Raw genomic sequence first — 14,132 nt, 5'->3', positions numbered from 1 at the left:
GACGACCTGTCTGTCCCGGTGAGGACACTGAGAGACGACCTGTGTGTCCCGGTGAGGACACTGAGAGACGCCCTGTGTGTGTGTGTGTGTGTGTCCCGGTGAGGACACTGAGAGACGACCTGTCTGTCCCGGTGAGGGACACTGAGAGACAGCCTGTGTGTGTGTTGTGTGTGTGTGTGTGTGTGTGGGTCCCGGTGAGGACACTGAGAGACAGCCTGTGTGTGTGTGTGTGTGTGTCCCGGTGAGGACACTGAGAGACGGCCTGTGTGTGTGTGTGTCCCGGTGAGGACACTGAGAGACAGCCTGTGTGTGTGTGTGTGTGTGTGTGTGTGTGTGTGTGTGTCCCGGTGAGGACACTGAGAGACAGCCTGTGTGTGTGTGTGTGTGTGTCCCGGTGAGGACACTGAGAGACGGCCTGTGTGTCCCGGTGAGGACACTGAGAGACGACCTGTCTGTCCCGGTGAGGACACTGAGAGACGGCCTGTCTGTCCCGGTGAGGACACTGAGAGACGGCCTGTCTGTCCCGGTGAGGACACTGAGAGACGGCCTGTCTGTCCAGGTGAGGACACTGAGAGACGGCCTGTGTGTGTGTGTGTGTGTGTCCAGGTGAGGACACTGAGAGACAGCCTGTGTGTGTGTGTGTGTGTGTCCCGGTGAGGACACTGAGAGACAGCCTGTGTGTGTGTGTGTGTGTGTCCCGGTGAGGACACTGAGAGACGGCCTGTGTGTGTGTGTGTCCCGGTGAGGACACTGAGAGACAGCCTGTGTGTGTGTGTGTGTGTGTGTGTGTGTGTGTGTGTCCCGGTGAGGACACTGAGAGACAGCCTGTGTGTGTGTGTGTGTGTGTCCCGGTGAGGACACTGAGAGACGGCCTGTGTGTGTGTGTGTCCCGGTGAGGACACTGAGAGACGGCCTGTGTGTGTGTGTGTCCCGGTGAGGACACTGAGAGACGGCCTGTGTGTCCCGGTGAGGACACTGAGAGACGACCTGTCTGTCCCGGTGAGGACACTGAGAGACGGCCTGTCTGTCCCGGTGAGGACACTGAGAGACGGCCTGTCTGTCCCGGTGAGGACACTGAGAGACGGCCTGTCTGTCCAGGTGAGGACACTGAGAGACGGCCTGTGTGTCCCGGTGAGGACCCTGAGAGACGGCCTGTCTGTCCAGGTGAGGACACTGAGAGACGGCCTGTCTGTCCCGGTGAGGACACTGAGAGACGGCCTGTCTGTCCCGGTGAGGACACTGAGAGACGGCCTGTCTGTCCAGGTGAGGACACTGAGAGACGGCCTGTGTGTCCCGGTGAGGACACTGAGAGACGGCCTGTGTGTCCCGGTGAGGACACTGAGAGACGGCCTGTGTGTCCCGGTGAGGACACTGAGAGACGGCCTGTGTGTCCAGGTGACCCTGGACCTGCTGCAGTACTCAGGAGTCCAGGTGAAGCGAGCGCTGAGCTCAGAGCTCCCCCTGCTGGACGCTCTGAAGATCTCCACCCTGCCCTCCGTCTACCTGCTGCACCCCAACGGGACGCACTCACACCTGGACAGGTGAGACACTGACACTCCTGTACAGGTGAGACAGGTGAGACTAACCCCCCCCCCCCACCCCCCCCCCCCCCCCCCCCCCCAGTGAGAAGAGCCAGAGGTTCTTCTTCTCCTCCCTCCTCCGGACTCTCCCAGGAGTGTCCCGCCGCTCCACTTCCCCTCCCGGCCACACGGCGGCGCTGCAGCAGCAGAGCAGGGACACCTGGAGACACTTTGACAGGTGAGGGACGTTTCCTCCTACATGTGCGACACCTGACCCCCCCACCTGACCCCCCCCCCCCCCCCCCCAGGTCTGTGGTCTACCTAGCAGACCTGGAGTCGGGGCTTCATTACCTCCTCAGAGTGGAGCTGGCGTCTCACGGCACCCTGGAGGGGGCGGAGCTCCAGGTCTTCAAGGACTTTGTCACACTGGTGGCCAAGGTAGGAGGAGTCAGACCCCCCCCCCCCCCCCTCCCCCTGTCACCCCCCCCTCACAGGATGTCCTCTCAGCTGTATCCAGGTGGAGGCTCTGTGGTCAAGTTGATGGAGACGCTCTCTGATTGGCTGCTCAGCCTGCCGTTACCCACAATCCCCTACCAGGCCGTGCTGGACCTGGTGGACAACAAGATGAGGGTACACACACACACACACACACACACACACATACACACACACACACACACACACACACACACACATACACACATATACACACACACACACACACACACACACACACATACACACACACATACACACACACACACATACACACACACACACACACACACACACACACACACACACACATACACACACATACACACACACACACACACATACACACACACACACACACACACACACACATACACACACACACACATACACACACATACACACACACACACATACACACACACACACACACACACACGTACACACACACATACACACACACACACACACACACACACACACATATACACACACACACACACATACACACACACATACACACACATACACACATACACACACATACACACACACACACACACATACACATACACATACACATACACACACACACACACACTCAGGTGATGGTGTGTGTTCTCTACAGATTTCAGGAGTGTTTTTGGGGGCGGAGCTTCGCTGGGTTGGTTGCCAGGGCAGCAGGGCGGGGCTGCGGGGTTACCCCTGTTCTCTGTGGACGCTGTTCCACGTTCTGACGGTCCAACACGACGCCAGACCCCACGCTCTGGACAACACCGGTACACTCACTCACTCACTCACACACACACACACTCACTCACTCACTCACTCACTCACTCACTCACTCACTCACTCACACACACACACACACACACACACACACACACACACACACACACTCACTCACTCACTCACTCACTCACTCACTCACTCACTCACTCACTCACTCACTCACTCACTCACTCACTCACTCACTCACTCACTCACTCACTCACTCACTCACTCACTCACTCACTCACTCACAGTTGGTAAACACAGGTGTGTGTGTGTGTGTGTGTGTCAGGTCTGGAGTCCTCTGCCCCGGTCGTCCAGGTGATGCGTCGTTACATCACAACGTTCTTCGGCTGTCAGGAATGTGGTCGACACTTTGAGGCGGCGGCGGCGAGCGGCTTGAAGGCCGTACACAACCCAGAACAACAACTGCTGTGGCTATGGCAACAACACAACAACGTCAACACCCGGCTGGCAGGTACACAACAACATCAACAACACAACAACGTCAACACCTGGCTAGCAGGTACACAACAACGTCAACACCTGGCTAGCAGGTACACAACAACATCAACAACACAACAACATCAACACCTGGCTAGCAGGTACACAACAACATGAACAACATCAACAACACAACAACATCAACACCTGGCTGGCAGGTACACAACAACATCAACACCCGGCTGGCAGGTACACAACAACACAACAACGTCACTATTCAAACCAGGAGTGTCAGTCTCGTGTAAATGTAACTAACACAGTATAAATGTAACTCAATGTAACTAAATATCATGTAAAGTAAATGTAACTCCTCCTCAGTTTTAAATAAGAGACTTTATGACTTATTGACGTTACCAACATGATGCACAGATAGAAATCGAGCTGCTTCAGTGGGACGTTGTCTTTGTCCTCGTCTCTGATGGTGTCAAAACGTGGACTGACGTCGTCTCCTTGACAACCGAGACTCGGGACGCTGAAGACGAACGTTTCGTTGTGCTTCCATCATGAACCGTCTTTCATCTGCATCACGTTTGTGTTTCTTAATTGTTCTTGTTGACAGTTCATCAGTCTCCATGGTGATATGATGTTTATTGCTTTGTTCCTTTGATCTGGACGACACTTTGATAAACAATCATATATAAATGTAAATGATATGATGTTTATTAGGTGATATGATGACGCTATTGACGCTATTGACGTATTGACGGTATCGACGGTATCGACGGTATTGACGATATTGACGATATTGACGTATTGACGATATTGACGGTATTGACGGTATCGAACGTATTGACGCTATTGACGGTATTGACGGTATTGACGGTATTGACGATATTGACGGTATCGACGGTATCGACGGTATCGACGGTATTGACGATATTGACGGTATTGACGATATTGACGTATTGACGATATTGACGGTATTGACGGTATCGAACGTATTGACGCTATTGACGGTATTGACGATATTGACGGTATTGACGCTATTGACGGTATTGACGCTATTGACGGTATTGACGATATCGACGGTATTGACGCTATTGACGCTATTGACGGTATTGACGGTATTGACGGTATTGACGGTATTGACGATATCGACGGTATCGACGGTATCGACGGTATCGACGATATACGGTATCGACGATATACGGTATTGACGGTATCGACGGTATTGACGCTATTGACGGTATTGACGGTATTGACGGTATTGACGGTATTGACGATATTGACGATATTGACGGTATCGACGGTATCGACGGTATCGACGGTATCGAACGTATTGACGGTATTGACAGTATCGAACGTATTGACGATATTGACGGTATCGACGGTATTGACGGTATCGACGGTATCGACGGTATCGAACGTATTGACGGTATCGAACGTATTGACGGTATTGACGATATTGACGGTATTGACGGTATCGAACGTATTGACGGTATTGACGGTATCGAACATATTGACGGTATTGACGATATTGACGGTATTGACGGTATCGAACATATTGACGGTATTGACGGTATCAAACATATTGACGGTATTGACGGTATCGACGGTATCGACGGTATCGACGGTATTGACGGTATCGAACGTATTGACGGTATTGACGGTATTGACGGTATCGACGGTATCGACGGTATCGACGGTATCGACGGTATCGACGGTCTCGACGGTATTGACGGTATCGACGGTATCGACGGTATCGAACGTATTGACGGTATTGACGGTATCGACGGTATTGACGGTATCGACGGTATCGACGGTATCGAACGTATTGACGGTATCGGACGTATTGACGGTATTGACGATATTGACGGTATTGACGGTATCGAACGTATTGACGGTATTGACGGTATCGAACATATTGACGGTATTGACGATATTGACGGTATTGACGGTATCGAACATATTGACGGTATTGACGGTATCGAACATATTGACGGTATTGACGGTATCGACGGTATCGACGGTATCGACGGTATTGACGGTATCGAACGTATTGACGGTATTGACGGTATTGACGGTATTGACGGTATCGACGGTATCGACGGTATCGACGGTCTCGACGGTATTGACGGTATCGACGGTATCGACGGTATCGAACGTATTGACGGTATTGACGGTATCGAACGTATTGACGGTATTGACGATATTGACGTATTGACCGTATTGACGATATTGACGTATTGACGGTATTGACGGTATCGACGGTATTGACGGTATCGACGGTATCGAACGTATTGACGGTATTGACGGTATTGACGATATTGACGTATTGACGATATTGACGATATTGACCGTATTGACCGTATTGACGATATTGACGATATTGACGTATTGACGATATTGACGATATTGACGTATTGACGATATTGACGTATTGACCGTATTGACGATATTGACGTATTGACGATATTGACGATATTGACGGTATCGACGGTATCGACGGTATTGACGATATTGACGATATTGACGTATTGACGATATTGACGGTATTGACGGTATCGAACGTATTGACGATATTGACGTATTGACCGTATTGACGTATTGACGATATTGACGTATTGACGGTATCGACGGTATCGACGGTATCGACGGTATTGACGGTATCGACGGTATCGAACGTATTGACGATATTGACGTATTGACCGTATTGACGTATTGACCGTATTGACGATATTGACCGTATTGACGATATTGACGTATTGACGATATTGACGTATTGACCGTATTGACGATATTGACCGTATTGACCGTATTGACGATATTGACGATATTGACGTATTGACCGTATTGACGATATTGACGATATTGACGATATTGACGGTATTGACGATATTGACGTATTGACCGTATTGACGATATTGACGTATTGACGATATTGACGATATTGACGTATTGACCGTATTGACGATATTGACCGTATTGACCGTATTGACGATATTGACGATATTGACCGTATAGACGATATTGACCGTATTGACGATATTGACGATATTGACGTATTGACGATATTGACGATATTGACGTATTGACGATATTGACGTATTGACCGTATTGACGATATTGACATATTGACGATATTGACGATATTGACGGTATCGACGGTATCGACGGTATTGACGATATTGACGATATTGACGTATTGACGATATTGACGGTATTGACGGTATCGAACGTATTGACGATATTGACGTATTGACCGTATTGACGTATTGACGATATTGACGTATTGACGGTATCGACGGTATCGACGGTATCGAACGTATTGACGGTATCGACGGTATTGACGATATTGACGTATTGACCGTATTGACGATATTGACCGTATTGACGATATTGACGATATTGACGATATTGACGTATTGACGATATTGACGTATTGACCGTATTGACGATATTGACCGTATTGACGATATTGACGATATTGACGTATTGACCGTATTGACGATATTGACGATATTGACGATATTGACGGTATTGACGATATTGACGTATTGACCGTATTGACGATATTGACGATATTGACGTATTGACGATATTGACGATATTGACGTATTGACGATATTGACGTATTGACCGTATTGACGATATTGACGTATTGACGATATTGACGATATTGACGGTATCGACGGTATCGACGGTATTGACGATATTGACGTATTGACGATATTGACGGTATTGACGGTATCGAACGTATTGACGATATTGACGTATTGACCGTATTGACGTATTGACGATATTGACGTATTGACGGTATCGACGGTATCGACGGTATCGACGGTATTGACGGTATCGACGGTATCGAACGTATTGACGGTATCGACGGTATTGACGATATTGACGTATTGACCGTATTGACGATATTGACCGTATTGACGATATTGACGTATTGACGATATTGACGTATTGACCGTATTGACGATATTGACCGTATTGACCGTATTGACGATATTGACGATATTGACGATATTGACGTATTGACCGTATTGACGATATTGACGATATTGACGGTATTGACGATATTGACGTATTGACCGTATTGACGATATTGACGATATTGACGTATTGACGATATTGACGATATTGACGTATTGACGATATTGACGTATTGACCGTATTGACGATATTGACCGTATTGACCGTATTGACGATATTGACGATATTGACGATATTGACCGTATAGACGATATTGACCGTATTGACGATATTGACGATATTGACGATATTGACGTATTGACGATATTGACGATATTGACGTATTGACGATATTGACGTATTGACCGTATTGACGATATTGACATATTGACGATATTGACGATATTGACGGTATCGACGGTATCGACGGTATTGACGATATTGACGATATTGACGTATTGACGGTATTGACGGTATCGAACGTATTGACGATATTGACGTATTGACCGTATTGACGTATTGACGATATTGACGATATTGACGTATTGACGTATTGACGGTATCGACGGTATCGACGGTATCGACGGTATCGACGGTATCGAACGTATTGACGGTATCGACGGTATTGACGATATTGACGTATTGACCGTATTGACGATATTGACGATATTGACGATATTGACGATATTGACGTATTGACGATATTGACGTATTGACCGTATTGACGATATTGACCGTATTGACCGTATTGACGATATTGACGATATTGACGTATTGACCGTATTGACGATATTGACGATATTGACGATATTGACGGTATTGACGATATTGACGTATTGACCGTATTGACGATATTGACGATATTGACGTATTGACGATATTGACGATATTGACGTATTGACGATATTGACGTATTGACCGTATTGACGATATTGACCGTATTGACCGTATTGACCGTATTGACCGTATTGACGATATTGACGATATTGACCGTATTGACCGTATAGATGATATTGACGATATTGACCGTATTGACCGTATTGACCGTATTGACGATATTGACGATATTGACGATATTGACCGTATTGACCGTATAGACGATATTGACCGTATTGACGATATTGACGATATTGACGATATTGACGTATTGACGATATTGACGTATTGACGATATTGACGTATTGACCGTCCATCCATCCATCCATCCATTGGCTACCGCTTTATCCGGGGCCGGGTCGCGGAGGCAGCAGTCTGAGCAGAGTAGCCCAGACTTCCCTCACCCCAGACACTTCCTCCAGCTCCTCCGGTGGCACCCCAAGGCGTTCCCAGGCCAGCCGAGAGACATAGTCCCTCCAGCGTGTCCTGGGTCTGCCCCGAGGCCTCCTACCGGAGGGACATGCCCGGAACACCTCCCTCGGGAGGCGTCCGGGGGGCATCCGAAATAGATGCCCGAGCCACCTCAGCTGGCTCCTCTCGATGTGGAGGAGCAGCGGCTCTACTCCGAGCTCCTCCCTGGTGACTGAGCTCCTCACCCTATCTCTAAGGGTACGCCCAGCCACCCTACGGAGGAAGCTCATTTCAGCCGCTTGTATCCGGGATCTCGTTCTTTCGGCCATGACCAATAGTTCATGACCATAGGTGAGGGTAGGAACGAAGATCGACCGGTAAATCGAGAGCTTCGCTTTTTGGCTCAGCTCCTTCTTCACCACGACGGACCGATACAACGTCCGCATAACTGCAGACGCTGCACCAATCCGCCTGTCGATCTCACGCTCCATCTTTCCCCCACTCGTGAACAAGACCCCAAGATACTTAAACTCCTCCACTTGGGACAAGGGCACTCCACCGACCTGGAGGGGGCAAGCCACCTTTTTCCGGTCGAGAACCATGGCCTCGGATTTAGAGGTGCTGATCTTCATCCCAGCTGCTTCACACTCGGCTGCGAACCGTGTCAGTGCACGCTGGAGATCCAGGCTTGATGGGGCCAACAGAACCACATCATCCACAAATAGCAGAGATGAGATTCTGTGGTCCCCAAGCCGGACCCCCTCCGGCCCCCGGCTGTGCCTAGAAATTCTGTCCATATATATGATGAACAGAACCGGTGACAAAGGACACCCCTGCCGGAGGCCAACGTGCACAGGGAACAGGTCCGACTTACTGCCGGCAATGCGAACCAGACTCCTGCTCCGGGAATACAAGGACCGAACAGCCCTCAACAAGGGACCCCGGACTCCGTACTCCCGGAGCACCCCCCACAGGACATCTCGGGGGACGCGGTCGAACGCCTTCTCCAGATCCACAAAACACATGTGGACTGGTTGGGCGAACTCCCACGAACCCTCAAGCACCTGGCGGAGGGTATAGAGCTGGTCCAGTGTTCCACGACCAGGACGAAAACCGCATTGTTCCTCTTGGATCCGAGGTTCGACTAACGGCCGGACCCTCCTCTCCAGTACCCTGGAATAGACTTTCCCGGGGAGGCTGAGGAGTGTGATCCCTCTGTAGTTGGAACACACCCTCCGATCCCCCTTCTTAAAGAGAGGGACCACCACCCCGGTCTGCCAGTCCAGAGGTACTGTCCCCGCCCGCCACGCGATGTTGCAGAGACGAGTCAGCCACGACAGTCCCTGCACATCCAGAGATTTAAGGAACTCTGGGCGAATCTCATCCACTCCCGGTGCCTTGCCACCGAGGAGCTTCACAACAACCTCGGTGACTTCAGCTTGGGAGATGGACGAGTCCACCTCTGAGAACCCAGTCTCTGCTTCCTCAATGGAAGACGTGGTGGTGGGATTGAGGAGGTCCTCGAAGTATTCCTTCCACCGCCCAACAATGTCCCCAGTTGAGGTCAACAGCTCCCCACTTCCACTGTAAACAGTGTTGGTGGAGAACTGCTTCCCCCGCCTGAGGCGCCGGACGGTTTGCCAGAATTTCCTCGAGGCCGACCGAAAGTCCTCCTCCATGGCCTCTCCGAACTCCTCCCAGACCCGAGTTTTTGCCTCCACCACAGCCCGGGCTGCAGCTCGCTTGGCCTGCCGGTACCTGTCGATTGCCTCGGGAGTCCTATGAGCTAACAGTGCCCGGTAGGACTCCTTCTTCAGCTTGACGGCATCCCTTACTTCCGGTGTCCACCACCGGGTTCGGGGATTGCCGCCACGACAGGCGCCAGAGACCCTGCGGCCACAGCTCCGAGCAGCAGCTTCGACAATGGAAGTGGAGAACATGGTCCACTCGGACTCAATGTCTCCAACCTCCCTCGGAATCTGTGAGAAGCTCTCCCGGAGGTGGGAGTTGAAGATTGCACGGACGGAGGGCTCGGCCAGATGTTCCCAGCAGACCCTCATAACAGATTTGGGCCTGCCGAGTCTATCCGGCCTCCTCCCAGTCCAGCGCATCCAACTCACCACCAGGTGGTGATCAGTTGACAGCTCTGCCCCTCTCTTTACCCGAGTGTCCAAGACACGCGGCCAGAGATCAGATGACACGACCACAAAGTCTATCATTGACCTCCGGCCTAGGGTGTCCTGGTGCCACGTGCACTTATGGACCCCCCTGTGCTCCAACATGGTGTTCGTTATGGACAAGCTGTGACTGGCACAGAAGTCCAATAACAGAACACCGCTCGGGTTCAGATCGGGGAGGCCGTTCCTCCCAATCACCCCCTTCCAAGTCTCGCTGTCATTGCCCACGTGGGCGTTGAAGTCCCCCAGGAGAACAATGGAGTCCCCAGTTGGGGCACTATCCAGCACCCCTCCCACGGACTCCAAGAAGGTTGGGTACTCTGAGCTGCTGTTCGGTGCATAGGCCGAGACAACAGTCAGAGACCTGTCCCCTACTTGTAGGCGTAGGGACGCAACCCTCTCGTTCCCCGGGGTGAACTCCAACACGTGGCGGCTGAGCTGTGGGGCAATAAGCAAGCCCACTCCAGCCCGCCGCCTTACACCGCGGGCAACTCCAGAGAAGTGGAGTATCCAGCCCCTGTCGAGGAGCTGGGTTCCAGAGTCCAAGCTGTGAGTGGAGGTGAGCCCGACTATATCTAGACGGTATCTCTCAACCTCCCTCACAAGCTCGGGCTCCTTCCCCCCCAGCGAGGTCACATTCCATGTCCCAAAAGCCAGAGTCCGTGTCCGGGGATCCGGTCGTCGAGGCCCCTGCCGTCGACTGCCACCCAATCCACACTGCACCCGACCCCTACGGCAGCCTCTGTAGGTGGTGGGCCCACAGGAGGATGAGGAAGAGGGGCCCGCGTCGTCCCTTCGGGCTGAGCCCGGCCGAGTCCCGCGGGCAAGAACGCGGCCACCAGGCGCTCGCGTGCGAGCCTCCACCCCGGGCCTGGCTCCAGGGTGTGGCCCCGGCTGCGCCAAACCGGGCGACGTCACCTTGCTCCTCTTGCGTGTATCCATGGGGGTTTTGTGAACTGCTTTTAGTCTGACCCGTCGCCTCGGACCTGTTTGCCTTGGGAGACCCTACTGGGGGGGCAAGCCCCCGACAACATAGCTCCGAGGGTCATTCGGGTGCTCAAACTCCCCCACCACGATAAGGTTGCAGTTCAAGGGGGAGCAATACGTATTGACCGTATTGACGATATTGACGTATTGACCGTATTGACGATATTGACGTATTGACCGTATTGACGATATTGACGATATTGACGATATTGACCGTATTGACCGTATTGACGATATTGACGTATTGACCGTATTGACGATATTGACGATATTGACCGTATTGACGATATTGACGATATTGACCGTATTGACCGTATAGATGATATTGACGATATTGACGATATTGACCGTATTGACCGTATAGACGATATTGACGATATTGACGATATTGACGTATTGACGATATTGACGATATTGACCGTATTGACGATATTGACGTATTGACCGTATTGACCGTATTGACGATATTGACGATATTGACGATATTGACCGTATTGACCGTATTGACGATATTGACGTATTGACCGTATTGACGATATTGACGTATTGACCGTATTGACGATATTGACGATATTGACGATATTGACCGTATTGACCGTATTGACGATATTGACGTATTGACCGTATTGACGATATTGACCGTATTGACCGTATTGACGATATTGACGATATTGACCGTATTGACCGTATAGATGATATTGACGATATTGACGGTATTGACCGTATAGATGATATTGACGATATTGACGGTATTGACGGTATTGACGATATTGACGATATTGACCGTATTGACCGTATAGACGATATTGACGATATTGACGATATTGACGTATTGACGATATTGACGATATTGACGTATTGACGATATTGACGTATTGACGATATTGACGATATTGACCGTATAGACGATATTGACGATATTGACGTATTGACGATATTGACGTATTGACGATATTGACGATATTGACGATATTGACCGTATTGACGATATTGACGTATTGACCGTATTGACGATATTGACGATATTGACCGTATTGACGATATTGACGATATTGACCGTATTGACCGTATAGATGATATTGACGATATTGACGATATTGACCGTATTGACCGTATAGACGATATTGACGATATTGACGATATTGACGTATTGACGATATTGACGATATTGACCGTATTGACGATATTGACGTATTGACCGTATTGACCGTATTGACGATATTGACGATATTGACGATATTGACCGTATTGACCGTATTGACGATATTGACGTATTGACCGTATTGACGATATTGACGTATTGACCGTATTGACGATATTGACGATATTGACGATATTGACCGTATTGACCGTATTGACGATATTGACGTATTGACCGTATTGACGATATTGACCGTATTGACCGTATTGACGATATTGACGATATTGACCGTATTGACCGTATAGATGATATTGACGATATTGACGGTATTGACCGTATAGATGATATTGACGATATTGACGGTATTGACGGTATTGACGATATTGACGATATTGACCGTATTGACCGTATAGACGATATTGACGATATTGACGATATTGACGTATTGACGATATTGACGATATTGACGATATTGACGTATTGACCGTATTGACGATATTGACGATATTGACGATATTGACGGTATCGACGGTATTGACGGTATTAACGATATCGCTTGGCTCCTCCCCCAGGCTCCCTCAGTGACGACCCCCTCTCCCCGAAGGCTCCCTGGCCCAGCGCCTCCCTCTGCGCCTCCTGCCACGAGGAGCAGAACGGCGTCCATGTCTGGAACCAGCACAACGTCCTCCTCTTCCTCCGGCGGCACTACGGCGCCTCCAACCTCTCCCCCAAGTACTGCGTGACTCCCCCCCGACTCCCTGCGCCTCCTCCGGAGCACCTCCCTGCACGGACTGGCAGACCTGAGGAGGAGCGGCCAGGAGGAGCAGGGGGTGGTGAGGGAAGAGGAGGAGGAGGAGGCCAGAAGGAGGAGGTGCAGAGGAGGGCAGAGGAGCAGGCTGGGGGAGGGGAGGAGGAGGTGGGAGGAGGTGCAGGGTGGATCCTGGGCTTCACCAGCGTGGACCTGAGCCTCTGTGTGCTCCTCTACTCCTCCTCCTGCCTCGTCCTCCTGCTGCTCCTCTTCCTCTTCAGGCTCCGGTCCAGGAGGTGGAGGCTGGCCCGGTCCAGGTCCAGGTCCCGCCTCCTTCTCTGACCCGGTCCAGGTCCAGGTCCCGCCTCCTGGTCTGGCCCGTCTGGTCTTGGGTGGAACCAGAACTCCAGGCCAGTTTGTGCCAAATGCAGGACCTCCAGGTCCTGGACCACCTGACCCTGGAGGCTCCGCCCTCCCTGGAGGCTCCGCCCTCTGACCTCCAGGTCCTGGACCACCTGACCCTGGAGGCTCCGCCCTCTGACCTCCAGGTCCTGGACCACCTGACCCTGGAGGCTCCGCCCTCC

General features: G+C 50.7%; 1 protein-coding gene across 1 annotated transcript; it reads left to right on the top strand.

Moving 5' to 3' along the window:
• Positions 1–1,098: 1,098 nt before the first annotated feature.
• On the top strand, positions 1,099–13,904 carry qsox2 (quiescin Q6 sulfhydryl oxidase 2; the record flags this gene model as incomplete). The annotated part of the gene is made up of 7 exons (XM_080521697.1): positions 1,099–1,541; positions 1,624–1,758; positions 1,829–1,958; positions 2,028–2,150; positions 2,644–2,794; positions 3,079–3,264; positions 13,373–13,904. Coding segments are annotated over 7 exons (1,686 nt in total), but the record flags the coding sequence as incomplete, so codon positions are not given.
• Between the last annotated feature and the right edge of the window lie 228 nt (positions 13,905–14,132).

Source organism: Blennius ocellaris, assembly GCF_963422515.1.
Source record: "Blennius ocellaris genome assembly, contig: SCAFFOLD_403, whole genome shotgun sequence".
NCBI lineage: Eukaryota > Metazoa > Chordata > Actinopteri > Blenniiformes > Blenniidae > Blennius > Blennius ocellaris.
The sequence above is the reverse complement of the archived record's forward strand: the minus strand, read 5'-3'. Positions and strand labels throughout refer to the sequence as shown.